Here is a 20666-nt window from a genome sequence, read left to right on the forward strand (position 1 = left end):
TTCTGTAAGTGAGAAAAAAGTTATGGTACTTTCTTTCAGTCTGGCAGCTGGCGCTGTTTTGCATTAACACTAAATTTGGATGTTTTTGGGAAGGAGAACAATTACTACTGTTGCTGCTTTACAGTTTTTTTCAACCTGAATTTTAACTGGTAAAATGTTTGGGAGCCAGTTGTCATTTACAAAGATGACCTGACCTTCTACTCCGAGCCCCTCCCGGATGGCCGAGCTCCTCACCCTATCTCTAAGGGAGTGCCCGGCCACCCTACGGAGGAAGCTCATTTCAGCTGCTTGTATCTTGTTCTTTCGGTCATGACCCAAAGTTCATGGCCATAGGTGAGGGTAGGAACGTAGACCGACCGGTAAATCATATATATAAAAATAATCTTCACTGAGAGCAAAGTGCACCAGAGTCAAATCCCTTTTTTGTGTGCATAAACTTGGCAATAAAGTTGATTCTGAAACAACCAGTAGACATATATGGCCAAAATAAATGTTACATTGTATTTATACACCATGGAAACAGAAAGTCATAGATTACTTATTAGAAGCTCCCACTGACTCTGAATAACTCCCAAATATTTTGAAATAATAAAATGCGTTAAATTGAAAGGGAATGTTAATAGATTGGTTACAAATCTGTTACTTCCCAACATGGAGATTTTCCTTCATATACTTAAAGTTGGATTTTCTTCATTTTTCTAAGTGAAATCATGTTACTACAATAAAAAATTAATTTATTTAGGCTATTCACACGTCTACTTTTAAATGGAGCCAATGCTTTGTTTACTATACCTGGGATTATTACGCATTTATTACGCGGACAAAATAACACAAAACTACATGCTTTCTTTTTATACACATTTATTAATTTTGGTGCAGAAAATAAATACAAAAACAATTTTTTTGAAACATCTGACAAGGTAACAAATACCTGCTTTAGTCAAGTTTTATGTGTCAGAAAAAGCCTGTTTATCTGCTCCAGCTACAGCTTGGAACATCTCTGGATCTCATATTAAAGCAAACTAAACGGAGCTCTTCCACACAGATCCACGGATCAAGTATTTACCCATTTGAACATCGTTAAAAACATTCTGGCCAGAGACTGACCGTATGTAACATTGTTTTTTTCCTAACCTTCAAATTTAAAACCAAAAAAATAAATATATATTTAAAAGACAGGTTTCTGAAATTTTGAGCCTCCAACTGTTGCAGACTAATGGCAGAAGACAACATAAAACACATGGAAGCGATAGACTGATGGCACAACGAGTTATGTGGATTACTATTGACAAACGTTGCACAGGTGATCGGCCATTAAATCTGGTTTCCAGTCAGTGCTGGAGAAATTTTCCGTTAATTCCAGTTTAATAACAAAAATCATAATAATTGACACAATGTAAGAATCAAACACTATGGCAACTACAGGTATATGACCAGCTAGAAACTAAACAATCAACTTTAAAAAATGGTTTTAAAAAAAGACATCTGAATTCAAAGATACTCGGCATCGATTAATTAGTTTGAACCAGCATATTCAAGGGGTTTCAAAAAGCAACCAGGACATCAACATATGCAGCAAAGCCATGAAGGCTTGTTTGACCTAAACCCTGCAGAAGGCACGGGCTCTCTTCTCTAATTGGTCAAATCAGAAGCAGACATTCGTTGCAAGTATTTACAAACACAACTTTCACCTTAGTTTTCAGAGTGGGGAAAAATTAGATACAAAGAAAAGAAAAAAAATGCAGTGTGCATTGTATGTAAAGTGGGAAAGCCAGATAGTAGTCCATAATATCCAGCTACAACTGATCTGTGTTTGATCAAGTAAGTTTGCATAAAGCACTCACACCACTTTCCTTTTCATATTCTTTCAAATTACAACCACAAGCTTCAATGTTAGCAAAGTTCTAACAGAATAAAATATGAAAAGTGTATTTTCTATTTGTATTCAGCCTGCGTGTGCTTTCAGAGATTGTTGCTTTGATTGCGGAACAAAAGGGACATGGCCCACACATTGTAGCGTACATCTGCTCTCTTTGCACCCAAGGACTTGTTTGCTGCTGCCATCGTTAATTTGCTTCATATCACATATGCACTCGTTCCACAATCCCTTGTTACCGTTACGCCCCATACTTGGTATGGGTTTGTGACCATCTTCTGATGTAGATCGGAGATGTAATTAATATTCAACCCTTCATTCCAAGTCCAGGTCTTTCTGATAGGAAACAAAAAATACATGAAGATCATGGATTGAAAGGTGGAGAGGGGCAACAGAGACTACGTGTGTATAATTTGGAAAGTTGTCAAGAAGAAAGACACTGTTTAAAAAACTGCCCTAAGTAGTCCTGTTTGCCCCAAACCAAGTATGAAAGAAGGAGCTCTGGTCAGCTGACAAATATTGAACTTTGCCTACATGCAGAAAGCTACATGAGGTGGTAAACTAACTCTGCACATTACCCTGAACAAACCACCTGAGTGAAACATAGCAGTGAAAGCATCTTGCACAAGGAAAGAAAATATCGACTCAAAGGGCGGCTGAATACAAATGTAGGCCACTTTTTTCAGCTTTATACACAAAGTTGAAAAATGTGTAGAATTTTTTTTTACACTTGACAATTACGGGTTATCTTGTTGGTTTATCAAATAGAATCCCAATAAAATACACTGATGTTTGTGGCTGTAACATGACAAAATGTGAAGAATTCAAGGGGTGTAAATAGTTTTTCAAGGAACACCAGATATGTATCAAAAGTCCGAGAAGGCGATATGCATTTGTGTATGTAACTAGGGTGGTTTTACTATAATTGTTGGGCATGAGAAGAGCTGATACTGAACATGTTAGACTTTAAAAGACATCTGAAAGAAAGACTTATAATGTTAATGTTAGAATTAGGCTGTGCAGAACTATGAGCTAGGATAGGGTTCGGCAACCTGCGGCTCTTCAGCCTCCTTGTATTGGCTCCTTTGGCTCTGACAAAATGTATTAATTACATTTTTATCTATATATTATTTTATTTGGTGCACAGTTATCTTAAGAGTTTGAGGTGATACTCAAACACTGAATTTTAAAAAAGTTTCCCAATTAAAAGATGCGTCAGCTCCACATGGTTAGCTTACCCCCGCAGTAAGCTAACCATGAAGACAAGCTTACCTGTGTGTTTGATATCTGGCGAGAAATTAGCACAGATATCAACAGTTTTCAATGTAACATTGAAAGACATTTTCAAAACAAGCATTTGCTAAAAAGTAGCTAAATGAAGCTGGAGGAAAGAGTGCGATTTCAGGACTACTGTGGAAAGATGAGGAGCAAACATACTTTCAAGAAGTGGATCATCTCTATACTATTGCTAGCTTTGAGGCAGCTCATGAGATTGTAAGGAGGTGGAAGTCGATCACAGACAATACGGGAAAATATCAGAGCATCTATTCTCTGAATTCAAAAACAAACCGGAAATCATTACAAAAATGTAAGCGATGCCTCCCTCTGCAGAGAACTTCAAGGACACGACCATTAAAATGGCAACAAACATTGGCTGTAAGCAAAATGACAACATCAGCTCAAGCATGTTCAGGTGCCTGTGATGAGTCAAGTGATGCAACCCATAGAGCAGACAACACTGCTATGCAGAGGTGAACTCCGATGGGCCGCAGGAAGAACTGATTGAACTCATAATGTTAAAGGGCCAAACCCGAGGACAGGACATTGTGAGGCTGTTTTTGGTTGTCTAAAAGCCAAAGGAATAAACATCAGTCACCTGGTGTAAAAGTCTACTGATGGTGAAACAAAGAAGGGCTTTGTGAATACCTGGAAAGTCGCTGGATCGAGAGATGATGACCTTTCACTGTATCTTGCACCAAGCAGCACTGTGTGCTCAAACATCCCCCCCTGAATGCATGGAAGTGATGACCCTCGTTATTAGAAAAATATTTGCAGGTTAAACCGCAGACTGTTTTGTTCATTGTTAGATAAAGTCGAGAGCTCATATTCAGATCTCCTGCTGAGCTTGGTGGCTGCCATTGAAGACATGCTGAAACGCTTCGCTGTTTGCCTGGAACGTGAAAACCTTGGAAAGCAAAAAAAAAAAAAACGATTCAAACCTTTTAAAAGTTTATGAGCTGCGTTATCTTTTGCGGCTCTTTGGTGGCAGAGGGGGCTAAATGGCTCTTTTGATAATAAAGGTTGCCGACCCCTGAGTTATGAGATGTATCATGTGTTAATGACCCCTCATATTTATCAAGACAACGATGGGTTTTGTTTTTTATCCCAGTATGAACTTTAACAGGACTTCAAACCAACCAGTGGAGAAACCTCTGTTAGTGTAAGAGGAAAATGAAACGTAACATATTAAAGGATCGTTCCCACAGGGATATAAGAGTGACAGACTGCTCAGTCATCCACACCGATGTTGCGGAACAGATAGGACATGGACTCTCCGTTGTGGATCCGGCGGATCGCCTCTGATAGAATCATGCTGATGTCTACCGTTTTGATCTTTGGGCACTGGAGCTTCTGCAGCTCGTGGGGAATCGTGTTAGTCACCACCACCTGAGAGGGAGCAATGTAAGAGGATAACTATGAAGGAGAATGTTACAGCAAACCCAACAGATCAGTCAGCTGCAGGAAGTAATTCAAGTTAAAAACTCTGACCTCATCGATAGAAGACTCCTCTATAAACCTCGGGGCATCTGAGGAGAGCAGGCCGTGTGTAGCCATGACATAAATCTTGTAGGCCCCCCTTTCCTTCAACGTATCTGCTGCTGCCACAAAGCTATCGACATCGTCAATGATGTCATCCTGCAGAACAAGCATGTCAACACAACTTGCTCCAAAATTAAATCAGGTCAAAGTCTGGCCCAAATGGCTTTGGGAAAGCTCACCACTATGATGGCGATGCGTCCCCCTACATCTCCTACCACAGTGATTGGAGGTTTTTCTTTCGGGATCAGCACTGCAGATTCAAATCAACAATTCCAGTAAGTAACGATGGGTTAAATAATGGAGATGTTATGATTAGAATTAGTGCTTTACATGGGATCTCCATGCTCGGGTGAATGGCTCCAGTGGTCTTGACTGTGGGCGGGGAATGTCGTCCGTCTACCTGGTCTGACTCGGCATCCTGAGCTTCTCCGTGGATTACAGCTATGCCGAGACGAAGCCGTTCAGCAAACGATTGAGCCCTGAACACCAAGCAGAGAACAAACCAGTCACCGGCTACTTAACAAGTCAGGTTCTTCTGTTTACATGAGTTAATAGGAAGAAATACAACAGAAAATACACACCTTCTACAAACTTGCAAAGGCACTTATGCCACTTTAACCTTCTTATAATCCCTCACATTAAAACTACAAACGATGTCGTCTATAAAGTTAACATGATAAATCAACACGGTGTAGTTCACAACTGAACTGAAGAGGAAGGAAAAATTATTTAGGCCTTGGAAGTTTAAGAAATGGCCGTCTACCTAAACTGACAGGCTGAGCAAGAAGACTGTTAATCAGTAGAGCAACCAAGAGACCCATGATGACTCTGGAGGAGCTGCAGGGAACTCAGGTGGAGGAATCTATTGACAAAACAAATATTAGTTATGCACTCCACAAAATTGGCCTTTATGAACAAGAGGTAAGAACGTCATTATTAAAAGGAAGTCAAATAAAGGTCTGTTTGCAGTTTGTCACAAGTCACGTAGGGGGAAGTTCAAACATGCGGAAAAAGATGCTGTGGTCAGAAAAAACCAACACTTTACTTTTTGGTCAACATGCAAAACACAGTCACCCTGAATACATTATCCCCATGACAGAGCATTGTAGTGACAGCATCATGCTGTGGGATGGATACCTTTATTCAGCAGGGACAGGGAAGCTGGTCAGCTCTGATGGAGAGATAGACTTAAGACTGGGGTGGAGGTTCACCCTCCAGCAGGACAACCACCCTAAACATATAATGGAGTGGTTAAGATAAAAGGAATAGTCCGGTCAACGTCCAGACCTATCGCCAACTGGGCAACTATTGACATCACTTGAGAATTGATCCTTTTAGCCTCTTTCAATATGGATTACTTCGTCTTTTCCTTCCACTTCACAATTATGCACTGCTTTGCGTTAGTCTGTGACATGAAATCCCAGCAATATCCACTAAAGCTGTAATGTGACAAAATGTGAAAACGTTTAAGAGACATTGCAATATTTGTCTGTGAAGTCACCTCATAATAAAAACAAACAAAGCTTTACTCTAACCAGCAACACTGATGAAGGAGACCTTACCTTTTTGCAGAAGCTGGAGATTTGGCAACAATTACAGCATTTCTGTAGTTGGGGATCTAAGGGTTTACATGTAAAATAGGATCGTAGTTAGGTTTGTCACATTCACAACAGAGTGAGCATCATAACAGGTTCCTTGTTCTTGTCTATATGAAGGACAGGCTAGAACCATTACGTTGCTCCTCATAACAGTATTTAGCTGAGCAACCAAGTACACAAGACCTTTACTCAGTGGTTTGTTTCCAACATGGAATCTGTTATGTGATAAATAAACAAATAACTAAACAGTGTTTAAGTCTTTCTGCTTTGGATTCACATGAAACAGACCACACATGAATGATCTATCCAGCTACTAGCAAAAAGTCAATATTTCCATCTATACAACAAGGTTTTACTGAAAACGTTGTTTCTGACTGAGCTTCTGAAAGAGAGCATGAATGCGTGGTGCCTGAATTCATTAATTGGCCTAACATTTATTGCAGTGAGAGCAGTTCTTAGCAATACTCATACCGAGTACATTGATTTAGTGATGATGATCCATTTAAAATACAGTGAAGTGACAAAGTGTTCACCTCTTTACAGATTTCTTCAGTTTTTGCCACACTTAAATGTTTCATATCAAACTTATTTTAGCACAGGCTAAAGATAACCTGAGTAAACACAAGAAGCAGTTTTCAAATGACTTCATTCATTAAAGGAAAAAGCTATCCAGATCTCCCTGAGAGTTTGTTATAAGTGGCATTATCATGGGATCTGCTGGCTTCAGCAAGTCAAATTTCAGACCTTTTTGGACCTTTTTAATGCTACCTTGAATGAAATTTAATGCCCCCCAAAAAAACTGTAAATATAGGGGATGGTTGGGGGATCCTGCTGTATTACAATCAAGCATATCATGTGTGTCACACAATGAGACACATTCATGTTTAGTTTTCATCTATTTATGAATACAATAGTTGAACAAGGGAGCAATTTTATAACTTTATGCTCAATAAAATGATAAAATTGCTCCCTTGTTCAATTGTTGTATAAACAAAAGTAAAATTCCATTACTGTTTCTTCCGTACTGGTACTTAGTTTTGTGGTCCCTGCTCCTGAGCAGGTAAGATTGGGGCTGAGTCGGGACTACATGTGATGTGAACAGACAGCTGTTCACTGATTGGTCGTGGGATCAGGAGGAACGAGAAGGTTTTCACTAAGTTAGTGCAGGGACGATTAATAAAACTCAAAAGCAACTATAATAATATAAAGGACCACATTTGCCTGAGCGGGTCAAAAAAAATATAATTTAACTATTTACATATCATAACCCGTGCCTGAAGGCTGAAAGAAAAGAAAAAAGGACACCATGAACACTTTCTGAAAACACGCAGGTAGGGGGCGCTGTATTTAATAACATCGTAAACCAGCTGTTCACACTCGCAAACATTTCCCCCAAAACACACAAAACAACACCACCATGAAACACTGAGCTTGGTTTGGAGATGTATTGAATGTCCTTAAGAGAACCAGCATCTGCAGGAGGAGGGAGCAGGCAGAGAGCAGCTGCCCCTAATCAGGCTGCCTGCATCGGGTCAAACGGGAGGAACCCGGTGAACCCCTGGAGCATGAATATCCAAGATAAAAACTTAATCATAAAACCCAGCACAGCGCACCGGTGGCTGGAGGCGGATCTTCAGCTGTCAGTGGGTCAGTGAAAACACAACTGGTGCCGTTCCAAGAAGAGCGGAACCGAGTGGAGCGAAGCAGCACTGCCTGAAACGAGCCAGTGGAAAGGGGGCGTAAGTGGCTCTTGGCAGCGGCTTTCTACAGCCTTAACCCCCGTAGTGCAGATCTTAAAGGGTTTTTTGCACAGAATGCACCTGGCCTCATATGGGTCGGAAGCAGAAGTGAGCCAGTGGTGAAAACAAACGTCGTCCAGCCAACTGGTGATAAATTTGCACTTACCCATAATAGACGCAAAAAAGCTCGCTAGCAAGGGTATATTAGCAACTAGTTACCTGTAGCCTCAATAGCCTCGAGTCACAGAATGCAATAAAGATGTCTGCACATCAAGCTTTTGTTTGACACCGTGAGAAGAAACTACGTATACGAGAGTATACAGGATTTAAATAGTCCGGTCACGACAAAATTTAAGACCTGAGATTAACGAATTTAAGGCCAACTTAGATTTTCTTCCCTGAATGTGAGAGATTTTAAGGCCTTAATTTAGATACATAAATTTCAGACTTTTTAAGGATGCGTGGACACCCTGAATGAGTCTTGATGCCACTCACAAACTTCTTTTTTGAAGTGTGATTGGGCTTAATTGTCCTGCAGGATCTGGCAGAGAGCAAATATCACGATTCGATTAATTATGGCGGGTCATCCAGGTGTTGGAGAAGCAAACAGCCACAAACCATCACACCACCACCACGTTTGACCCTCAGTTAGGTGGTCTGTTTCTGAAATGCTGTTAGTTTTATGCCAAGTGAAACAGGATCCAAACTATCCACAGAGTTCTTCTGTCTCATCAGGTCACAATAGTTTTTGAAGGTCTTGGGGATCATCAAGATAGTTTTTGAGTAACTGTGAGACAGACCATCATGTTCCGCTTGGTCAGCAGTGCTTTTGGTCTTGGAACTCTCCAGGGAGGCAATTTTGCCCAGTCTCTCTTTCTTATTGTTAAATCATGAACTCTGACCTTAACTGAGGCAAGTGAGGCCTGCAGAGCTTCAGATGTTTCTCTGGGTGGTTTTGTGAGCTCCTGGTTGAATCGTCGATGCACTCTTGGAGTCAATTTGGTTGACTGGCCAATGACTTTGTTTTTTTTTTTACTGTTTGTCTTTTTCTTCATTTTTTTAGATGATGTGTTGCTTTTTTAGATCTTTCAGCCTCAGAAAGGTTCCATTTAAATATCTGCAGGTCACGTTTGACGTTTGAGCTCTGCTCTAATGGAGTTTAATCACAGTTCATTTATGATTGAACAAGGAGGGCAATTACTTTTTCACATACGACCAGGACGCTCTGGATAGCTTTTCCCCCTTAATGATTGAAATCATCACTTGAAAACAGCTTTTTGTATTTACTCAGGCTATGTTTACAAAATAATGACATTTGTTCGATGATCTGAAACATTTAAGTGGGACAAAGAAGCAAAAACAGAAGAAATTTGTAAGGAATACATTTTTCACAGCACTGTTCATGGTGCAGCTTTGTTTGTTTTTTACCTCCTCCTGAATGTACTGAAGCAGAAACGGAGACGCCCTCAGGTTATCCACTGGAATGTTGAAGAAGCCCTGAATCTCCTTCTGATGGAGGTCCATGGTGATCAGGTGGGTGAGGCCTACACAAAAACACAAGTTCACGTAAGTTACTCAAAGGATTTACTTAATGTGTTACTGACTAAACAACCAGTGCGTGAGGGTCCGATCCTTTCCTACTTACCAGCTTTACACACCATGGAGGCGATGAGCTTGGAGACGATGGAGCCTCTCTTCCTCATCTTGCACTGCTTGCTGTAGGGGAAGTAGGGGAGGACCCCAGTGATGCTGCGCGCACATGATGTCCTGCAAGCGTACACCATGATCAGCATCTCCATGATGGTGGTGTTGACATCCCTGATACAGACACACCATAAAGGAAACAATATTTACTCCACATAACGTGACTGGATGGGAAGTATGTCTTTTTAACAGTACAGAGCCATGCAGAAATATTTATACTGGTTGAATTTTTTTTTTTTTTTACATTTTGTCTTGGTAAAACCATAAACATGAATGTGTTTTATTGGGACTTCATGCTACAGACCTACACAAAGTAGTGGATTATTTAAACAATCTAAAGATTGTTAGAAGACTGAAATGTGTGGCACATTTACACCGCTTGAGTCAAAACTTTGAAAAACCATCTTTGCTGCATTTAGAGCCTCAAGTCTTTTATGATGCATCTCTACCAGACATGCACTGACTGACATTTTACCTCAAGCAGCTCCAGTCTCACACCTTTTCAGCCTCTAACAGCTTTTCTTTGGTATCCAGCTCTGACCAGTGTTCCCAGTCCCCACAGTATGATGCCGCCACCACCACGTTTCCCGCTCGGAATGGTGTGTTCAGGCTGATTGGCAGGGTTAGTTTTCTGCCACTGTGTTTTTTTGTAAGCAAGTCAAAATGTTCAACTTTCGTCACATCCGACCAGAGCACCTTTTTCCAATCAACGATGGATTTCTTCTATGAAGTCCAGATCGGTGAGGGCATAGTTCTGTCACAAGTTGTCCAACCTGAGCTGTGAATCACTGCTGCTCCTCTAGAGTTACAATGGAACCATTTCCTGGCATAATTAAAAATTTCAGTAACTGAGTAATCTATCGAATAATTCCTCCATTATTACCATTACCCCTAACCTGTGCTCAGGTCAAAGTTGGAATTTATTGAACTTTAACCACAGACCAGTAAAACAGACGCTCACGCAGCCAACAGAAACATGTTATCTATTAAACTGCTCCAGACTGAGGAGAAAGCAGCTGGTCAAGCTGCTATCAGAGGGTCTCATTATCATTTTCATCAGACCACGTTAGGTTCTATGGTTGGTTTTAGCACAAGAAAAGAATGCAGCTCTTCAGATAAAACCTAGTTTTTACTGGTTATTTAGAAAACGCTGACCTCTGTTCAACTGAACTCTGCTGTGGACGAACAGAGCGCAGCGTCATCAACGAAAGTTGTTTTTGCCTTTTCAGAAACACGTCTTTCTGGCTAAGCTAACCCAGTTAAATGTAGAGCACCGGTGCATCTCCAGTCCTCTAGACCCAGTGTCCTGCAAGTATTAGAAGCGTCCTTGGTCCAACACACCTGAATTGTACGGCTCATAACCAGGCCTGTGCAGAGCTTCACTGCATACTGAGGGGGTAATTCACCCATTTGATTCAGATGTGTTGGACCACGGTCACTTCTAACGCCTGGAGGACACTGGCCATTTTAAAATAGAATCATTCAAAGAACGTTGCAGCTCTAATTTGCAGATGTTCCGTCCTCTTTCCTGATTTCAGACAATGGACTGAACAGAACTCTGGAGGATGGTCAAACCTTGGGATAATGTTGTCTAAACAAACCCTCCCTTAATCGTCTTGACCACTTTCTCTCTGGCCCGTCTGCCATTTCCTTGGCCTTCATGATGCCGTTTGCTCACTAATGTTCAACAGCTGAACTCATACGTTGATTCAATTATAGAAATTGAGAAAGTCTGCAGTGACAAAATGTGAAAAAACCTTATGAGTTATGAATGCTTTCTGAGGCAGCGTATGCATTCTGGTTCTTACTTTGACACTGTCTGGATGACGAAGACATCCTTGCCTCGCACAGACTCTTGGATCTGTACCCGCGTTTCTAAGGAAACAAAAAAAGCACAAATACAGTCAGCTGCACAAATACACCCTGGTATCTCATAACAAAGCCTGTGAAGCTTGTCCTCCTACCCCACTGCTGTGTACAACAGCACATACCTGCATTCCAAAACTCAAAACGCCCACAATAAAAGGGATTAGAAACAGAATATGTTCCGAAGGACGGCCGAATCTCCAGCAAAACTAAACGAATAACAGATCCGACAGTGTGAACTGGGAGCTGCAGTTGTAAACTGTGCTACGTTAAATCAACATGCAATTTTATACAAGTCTGTTAGCTGCAATGACTGCATTTCCCTAAACATGGAGTTTTATAGAAACAGATTCTGGACTTTAACCTCCCCATATCTGCTCCAATTAATCAATTTCTGATTGGTCCAACTTGCATCAGCATGGCTAGACAAAGCTTTTAGAAGCAACAACACAGTTTGCACAATAATCGGTATCTGGCGAGTCGATAAGTTATCCTGAGCGGCCTGTCCAACCAGAGTGTTGGTTAAAACAAACAGCTACAACAGCGATTAAATAGTCACGTAAAAAAAGAACTTGTGTTGTAAAGGAGAAACACTTAAATTACTTTAGTGTTCACTTTTTAAGTTTGACTTCACTACAGAAATCTGCTGCTACAAACCACAGGACGATCAATCAGATAGATCATACATTCATTTAACAGAGGTCTCACAATGTTAGATAATGAAGCTGAAGGAAAAGGAACAAAATGAAAGGTATGTTCCTGAGGATGAGCAGAACAGCGATACAATGGAGTATAGATGATCTTTCCGCTGCAGCAGACCGTTGGTGGATTCTAATCCTTTATTATCTAATTTCATAGCTGCTGTGTGGACCTCAAACTCAACATCTACAGAAAAAAACCCACAGATCAATCTCCCCACCACATCTATTTTAAGACAGCTTGTGTTGACATATCAAAAAAGCCGGGTTGTGTTATCTTGTACATCTTTAACACTGTAATACCACTACTGTTATAGTGAACATGTTACATATTTCTAAACGGACATTATTCAATGCTTCTAAATATCTTTCCTGGTAAACACAGCGTATGAACTTCAGGTGAGGTGTTGGTGTGAGGCACTGGTCGCGTTTCGTTCATCATCTAAGGTTTCTTTGTCCATAAATGTCGATAGAAGGGAGTTAGCATTGACTCTAATGACACATCTTGACAAGCATGAGAAGGTATTTCCTGTTTGTCATCAACTTACCTCTGTTTGCTTCCTGGTACACCTGCACCTTTCCCAGCTCCACCCCTAATCGCCTTGGAAGAGAAGGAAAGAAAACGGAACTGTTGTTGGACGCTAGAGAGCAAGAGAATAGATTTTTGGTACCTTGCAAAATATTTTTTCACATTTCGTCACCTTATGCTGACAGATTTCTAAATTATTACAACACATGTTTTAAGTTGAACATGCTGCATTCAAATTCCATCATGAAACGTAGCATCCAGTAGTAATAAATATGTGGCCCAATGGCTTTATATAGTCAGAGGTTGCAGCACGTGTCCTTAAAGCAGTCTTTTATTTACGCGTAAAATGGCCTCAAAAGGTGCAATTTATCTAATAACCAGTTGTGTGGTAAAACAACTGGCAAGAACAGCAGTTCATATTGTGCTGGGTTTACTTCTCTATTGGGTTTACATTTGGACATTTTTAAAGTCTGTCCCGGTCTTGGTTAAAAATTACAGGTCAATACATCAGTGTCAAACTTAACCGTCCAAGACAAACACTGTAGAGAAGCTCAACAACTGGGGCTGTTTAGATCTGCCGCTATCATGACACTGGGGAGATCACAGGTGAATTGTGTTAAATACAGCTTTAAAAAGGCATTCAGGGCAGACTTGGGCCACATTCAGAGGGGATACTTGTGAAAACACTTGTAAAAATCCTAGTTTCACAAACAGCAAAGATCCTCATGTTTTAAATTCTAAAACATTTTAATGGATCAATTATGAATAAATCAGAAGTGGGATTTCCATAGGCTTTCAAATTTATTAAGTTAATGAACACAAAAGTAGGCTTTTAAGTAACGCCCGCTAAAACAGGAATCACCTCCTCATATGGATGATGTTGTACTGTTTGTCATGGGACCATCTTGAAGGCTTTCACTCTACGGCTGTAGACAGAAAATCTGTAGTTTTCTAACTGGTGAGGTTGTCAAAACAACTGATTCATTTCAGTGGACTAACTGAATCGAATCACTTAATTAACTGATTGATTCCTTTCTCAGGTCAGTTGAGGTCAGCGTGAGCGTGCCGCTGTGCGGGTTAAGGTGAGTTTAGTGCACAAATGAACTGCATGAACTGAACGAACCTTCTGAACAAATCAAAATTGTTTATTATTTACATAAATGACATCTGTAAAGTTTCTAAAATACTTAAATTTGTTTTGTTTGCAGATGATACTAATATCTTTTTTACCGGTGATAATTTGGATCGGCTTATGGCTGAAATCAACTTAGAGTTATGTCAACTTAAGATATGGTTTGATATTAACAAATTATCATTAAATTTGGATAAAACCAAGTTTATGTTGTTTGGAAACTGCGGAAGAAGAACAGATGTTCAGATCCTAATAGATAATATAGCAGTAGAGAGAGTTAAGGAAATTAAGTTTTTGGGAGTAATGATAGACAATAAGATTTGCTGGAGACCTCATATAAAATACATTCAAACAAAAATATCCAGAAGTATTGCTGTTCTCAGCAAAGCTAAATATTTTCTAAATCATGATGTTCTTCATATTATGTATTGTTCTCTTATATTACCTTACTTGAGCTATTGTGTGGAAATATGGGGCAACACCTATAAAACCTCACTGCAACCGTTATGCACATTACAAAAAAAGGGCCATCAGAATGGTTCATAAGGCAGGATTTCACAACCATACTAACATACTATTTATAGAGTCCTGCCTCCTCAAACTCCCAGATCTGGCAGAATTTCAAACAGCTCAGCTGATGTATAAAGCTAGAAATAAACAACGACCAGAAAATATTCAAAAGCTGTTCACTGATAGAGTGGGGGGTTATGACTACAGGGAAAATCTCAATTTCAGAACCTTGAGGGTTCGAACCACCATGAAGAGAATGTGCATTTCAGTCAGTGGTGTGAAGGTCTGGAATAAACTCCAAAAAGAGCTGAAGCAATGTCCAAGCATGAGTCTGTTTAAAAAAAAGACTAAAACTGATGTTTTTCAACATGTACTGGGATGAGGAGATGAGGTGAATGGTATCTCATCTGAGCACGGTATGTATGTGTGTGTGTGTGTGTGTGCGTGTCTGTGTTTCTGCTGTGTGTTTGCATGGGGTGCATGGGGGTGCTGGGCCCTCTTCTCTGCTTCTGGTCCTCTGTGGTTGCAGCCTGACGCTGCAGTTGTTGCAGCCTGGCTTCTCTCGCTGCTCCTCGCTCTGTGCCTCGTGGTGGTGGGGGGCAGGTCGGGGTTCAGGGGACTCTTGTGGACGGCTTGGTAGTTCAGGGGGGTCCTGGGGATCTTGTCCGCCTCTTTGCGCTGTGGGGTGGGGGGTTGGGATTGGTGGGGGGAGCTGGGGATGGTGGAGCTGTGGTGTTGGATTGTGGCTCTGATGATTTGGGGGGGGTCTCTAAGTGCCGATATACAAGAATGTGAATGTGGATCTAGGCCTAATGTGTGGTGTGTTTCTGTGTGTGTAGGTATGCATGTGTGCAGTTACATGTACATATGTGGAGGTACATGTTTGTCTGTATGTGTATATATGTGTGTGTGTATGTGTATATATGTGTGTGTATGTATGTATGTGTATATGTATTTATATGTATATATATAAATAATTGTGTATATATATTTATTTATTAGTTTTTGGTTTGTGAATTCTGGATCAAAAACATAGATGTTAATTAGGAAGGTTACTCAAAGTTAATTTAAGTGCAATTAGAGGGAGAAGGGGTATGAAAAATAAGTTTTACTTCTTCATACCCCTTTCCAGACAATTTATATTAATTAATAATCAATGTCAGATCTCAGGTTAAATATACTGACAAGTTTGCTTGTTGGAAAATGTTTATTTTACTGGTTTCTATTTGTGTTTAAGTTAATTTAATTTATTTGGAACTGGAAATTTTATTTAATTTAATGTTTACCAAACACTTGTTTGTATGGTATTTGGATATTTGTTTGTTTGTTATAAGCATTTCTGAAATTGATTTATTTATTTACTGTTGTTTGTCATTGTCTGAAATCATTGTCTGAAATAAATAAATAAATATAAAATATAATATTTTAATGAACTGATTCAACCTAAAGACCTTTTTTTGAACATATTCTTGATTTCAGACATGAAAATGTAAACTATCATGTGCTACAGGCCTGAACACATTAGAAAATGAAGAGTTTTTACAATGATACCAACAACTGAGTACAGAGAGCAGAGCACTGTTGACCTGCCGGCATTAAGGGCTTAAAGTTTCAGTCAGTGCTCTGAAACATCTAAACTCTGTCATTTTATGGTCTCTTTGCTTGCTTTACAAAAGGACTTGGACCTTCTGTGTCATGGATCAAAACAGACAGGCTCCCGAGGAACCCATCTAGTGTGTTTACAGTAAAATAACTAATGCTGCATCGTGAGTGGAGTATGTCAGCAAACCCTCCAATACTCACTCAGCGATCCTCTTGCCGAGCTCGCGATTCGAGGGGTGCGAGTTGGCGGTGAAGATCACCAAGCCGCCCTTGGTGTGGTTCATGTCTCTGGGGTCTCGGCCGCTGCTCTCGCCACACTCAGGCAGTGGATCCCTGGGCACCCACGCTGCACTGAGACCTTCCTGCAGTGGAGACAGAAGAGCGGTGACTTCCTTTCATTCACATTTACATGACAACTTGTACAACACCAACGCGAGAGAAACAGGAAACACAGATTGGATGAGTGCATCGCGTTTGCAGAACTGGAGCGATAACTCCCCATCTCTGCATGTTTTAAATCCAAAGACTGGCAGCTAAAATGTCCATATGCAATCAGCTTGTAAAAACCTGTGGCACTCTTAACGTTAAATAGTGGCCCAAATGTCCATTACTTCACAATTCAGAGGAAATTGGGATGATCACAGAACATTTGTTTAAAACACTGAAAATGGCATTAAATTCAGCACAAATTGTTTATTTTATTCTACCCTGAACCTTTGATTCCAGGCAACCCGAAACACTTAAACTCCCCCGAGCGTCTTATCACTTCTCAGTAAGCTACTGCTCCCAGCAGGGTTTATGACAAAGGTGGAAAAATCTCCCCTCGTAAAACCCAGGAAAAACCTGATGTTAAGTCTGCAGATAATCTGAACCGTAAAAACAGAGATGAATGAAAAATAAAGCGGAATAAATTCATCCTATCAGACATGTGGAGCTCCCTCTGTCCATAAAAGCAGGATTTCCACATCAGGATCCTTTTCCAGGAACTACAGCTAGTTTTCTGGGACTTATTACCCCTCTGTGTTTTCCCTGCAGTTATCAGGGTATAAATAAATTACCAGGATAGAAACTCACCCTATACTAACTTTACTTTTAACAAACACACTTGGATGAAGCTAATTTCTGTCTGTTTAAATCCATCTGTGACGGAAAAGGCAAAAACTAGTTGATCCAAGGCCATATTTAAGGACTTTAAATGGTTTATGTTCTGGGACAGAGACAAACAAACAAGCAAACATGGAGGCACTGGTTGGATGTGTGGTTCAGACATGACCCTTAGGCTTCATTTAATAAATATCTGTGTACTTTGAAGTGATTGTAATTCTGTTTCACACTGTCAATGCTGCCCCCAGATTGGGGTCCCCACAAAACCATTTTGAAATGTATGGATATGTAGGTTTTGTAAATCTAGACATTATTCTAGGTTATAGTTTTCCTCTTTTTCTATTTGAACTTTTTACAAAGGCTGTAACTGTCAAGAGGCACCCTTATACCTAAAACAGATACAGCGATACACATTCTGCAGGATGTTTGTAAGAGTCAAGAATGTAGAAATATAGGAAATATTACTAATACTACTACTAGAAATAATACAACTTATACCACTGAAGGTGCAGGACAACTGATTAAAGCTAATAGCGTCAGCTTGTGATAATAGTTTAAACATATTTTCAACACATTCGAACAAAATGATGGTGAATTTACACACAGTAACGGGTGTTACTATCTGTGGGTGTCGGGCTGTAGTTTGTGCTCCAAATCTTGTGACTGCTGATTAAGCTACAGGCTTTTCCATCCCCTCAAATTAGAAAAGAAACAGCTTTTCATCCACTACTTTAGGTTGCACTTCCCCTTTGATTTTAGAAACATATCCAGAATATCATTCCTTATCCATTTTCTTTAAATTATTATTGAAAATCAACACTTATTGTTGAAGTTTTATTCTCTAAAACAAGTTTGACGTTCAACTCCAATTTATTTATTTTTTAAGTACATCTATTCCAAAACTCAGTTTGATTTGATACGTGACCACATGCTTTTACTAGCCTGTAATGTGTTGCTGTTTAGCTTTTAAAACATGCACACTCATTGGAAGCTTTATTTCCTCCTTCAGATCAGTTTGTTTTTACATAATTATTCTTACGAAAGGTTTGCTAACTATTGACAATAATGATACTTTATTATAGTCTATAGGCGCAAACAAGCCTAATAGTTGTAATAAATATTAAATACAACGAGAGAGCAGCAAAACGGCCAGGCTACAATCAGAAACCATGTGCAGCCAAACGGACAACGTCAGCAACTGATCGAGCAACTAATACCTTCAATCAACACATGCAGGGGGGCTTTGATGCTGTTTACAGCAGACACTAATGTTGATAATAGATAATATGAGCATGTTACGGCGGTGGGGAATCTTAATACAATAGTAATATGAACAGTCACGACGTTAGCTTTACTCTGTTATGCTAACTGAACAACACGAACCATCTATTTAACTCATTCTAACAGAATAACAGATTTAATGTAGAAACTGTTCCAAAATCCAACTGAGAAGACAACCTCATACAAGGAATTTGAGTTGTTAAACCAAACTAGCAACAGGAAAAACGCTCGCGTTTAGCGTCATAGGATAACGACTAGCCAACATCAAGGCATGAGTACTAACGCGAGATCTGGCTAAAAATAATCCTATCGGAGCAAAGCTCTCGGAGCTGAGAGATGATTTTTTTATGCGTCTGAGAGCGGGTCTGTCTTTGGGGCTAGCGAGAAATATCGAGTAAAGGGAAGGGGGAAAAACAGAAAGCAAAGCAGAACTCCTCACCAGCTTGTGAATAAGATCCGGTTACAACCTGCAACCAAGCCGTATTTGAATAAAGCTACAAGCCTGCGGGGGCTTTTCAACCTGTTCGTACTCCGACCGTCTGACTTCCTGACGTTCGGTTTCTTTACTGACGTAGTCGCTGGCCAATCAAAACATGACGTAGCTAGAGGAGCGTGAAGACGCCTCGTTGGATTCGTTGTACAGTAGAAACGATACGTTAGCGCATCCGCCATGTTGTGAGTGGCAAGCTGTTATATTTAATGTATGTTAATGCCTGTACCAAAAAATGGTCATCACTTAGACAAGAATGAAAAACATATCAAAATAAGAAAAACTAAATAAACGTATATAAAAAACGTGCATAGCTAATGACCGCGCTGTCCAGATTCTTCCACCTGAGTGGTGGATCTCTGCAGCTCGTCCAGAGCTACCATGGTCCTCTTGGCTGCTTCTCTTTTAATGCTTTCCAGACAAGTATTGATAGGTTTGCGAGTGTCCCATACTCTTCATGTTCAGATGCTAGTTTGAACAGAGCTCTGGGAGATGTCCTAACCTTGGGTTATTGTTTTCACAACCTAACCCTGCTTTAAGATTCTCCAAAACTTTATCCCTGACCGGTCTGCTTTTTTCACAAATGTTCTCAAACAAACCTCTTTAAAGAACATCTGGCTATATTTAGTTATTATATGACTTCTAGAGGCAACTGGTTACACTAACTTATATTCACCGGTGTCAGAGTAACGGGGCTACATTGGCATAACAACACAATAGCAATGCTGACACATGCTTTTGAATGATCCACTTTTCTATGTTGAATCATAAGCCAGACAGAAAAATGAGAGCTCCCCTAAACTGCTGCTCATAAACATTGTCATTAACCCCTGCTGTATAATTTTTGTGTTAACCATTGGTAAATATTTGCACAAGATAAAGAACGCAAATTTCTACTCCTTAAACATTCTCTTAATAACAGGAGCATTTTAATAACTCAAAATAATTTAATTTAGTGCCAACACTGAACACTGGTGGCTCATTCCGGGATGTATGCTATTGTCTGGCCGCTAGAGGGCAGTGTGTTGTTGTGAAATCTTAAACACGCCCAATTTCTTGTTAAATGGAGCTCTAAACATAGCTTAATTATGTCAACCTGTGTTGCTACCTGACATGATTTATTCTACTTTTTTTTTTAACTGTGCTGTTACTGATCAACAATGAGATCCACCATATCGGCAGGATGTTCTGTTATTTATTTATTTTTAGACATGTCCGTCATTTCTTCATGTTAGTATTCCTATTTTTCTGCTGTTGCTTTTCATGATGAAACAGTGGTTTTATAAATCATCTTGAACTATACCATATGTCCCATCCAGCTGCAGTCAAGCATGGAAAAAGATGTTCTCATTATTTTTCCATTCAGTGTTATAGATATTGTTCAATTTGGCAAAGAAGAATGGGCAATATTTCAGTCTCTACAGCTACGATGCTAGTAGTACTGACTAAATTGGACTGCATACAAATGCATGTCACTTTTTCATTTTTTATTTGCAGGAAAAATAAAATAAAAACCATGCATGGTTTTCCTTCCACTTCCCAATATACTGCTCTGAGTTGGCCTTCCACAAAAAGGTCATAATAAAATACATTTCTGTAGTTGTTCTGTGACAAACTGGGGAAAACTGAAAGTAAACCGCTGTATACAGAGCATTAGTGTTAACACATCTCCATGGTAGTGAGCTTATATGTTATTAGACAGATTTCTAAATATTCC

At 39.9% G+C, this 20666-nt stretch overlaps 1 protein-coding gene across 1 annotated transcript; it reads right to left on the bottom strand.

Annotated features, from left to right (window-relative positions):
• Positions 1–844: 844 nt before the first annotated feature.
• On the bottom strand, positions 845–19023 carry LOC124864787 (phosphoribosyl pyrophosphate synthase-associated protein 2-like). Its single transcript, XM_047359693.1, has 11 exons — positions 18899–19023; positions 16276–16436; positions 12850–12902; positions 11546–11612; positions 9679–9851; positions 9462–9577; positions 6259–6314; positions 5027–5175; positions 4876–4946; positions 4646–4792; positions 845–4543 (listed from the first exon to the last, which is right to left on the bottom strand). Exons 2-11 carry the CDS (start codon positions 16356–16358, stop codon positions 4385–4387), a joined length of 1074 nt encoding a protein of 357 aa, XP_047215649.1. The 5' UTR covers positions 16359–16436; positions 18899–19023; the 3' UTR covers positions 845–4384.
• Positions 19024–20666: the final 1643 nt, after the last annotated feature.

This window comes from Girardinichthys multiradiatus, chromosome Y (assembly GCF_021462225.1).
Source record: "Girardinichthys multiradiatus isolate DD_20200921_A chromosome Y, DD_fGirMul_XY1, whole genome shotgun sequence".
Taxonomy (NCBI): Eukaryota; Metazoa; Chordata; class Actinopteri; order Cyprinodontiformes; family Goodeidae; genus Girardinichthys; species Girardinichthys multiradiatus.

Coding starts and splice junctions, on each gene's coding strand:
- LOC124864787 (XM_047359693.1), bottom strand. CDS start 16,358: ATGAACCACACCAAGGGCGGCTTGGTGATCTTCACCGCCAACTCGCAC. Junction 6,315..9,461: donor TTCAGTACATTCAGGAGGAG/GTAAAAAACAAA, acceptor GTAAACCCTTAG/ATCCCCAACTACAGAAATGC. Junction 4,793..4,875: donor GACGCATCGCCATCATAGTG/GTGAGCTTTCCC, acceptor CTTGTTCTGCAG/GATGACATCATTGACGATGT.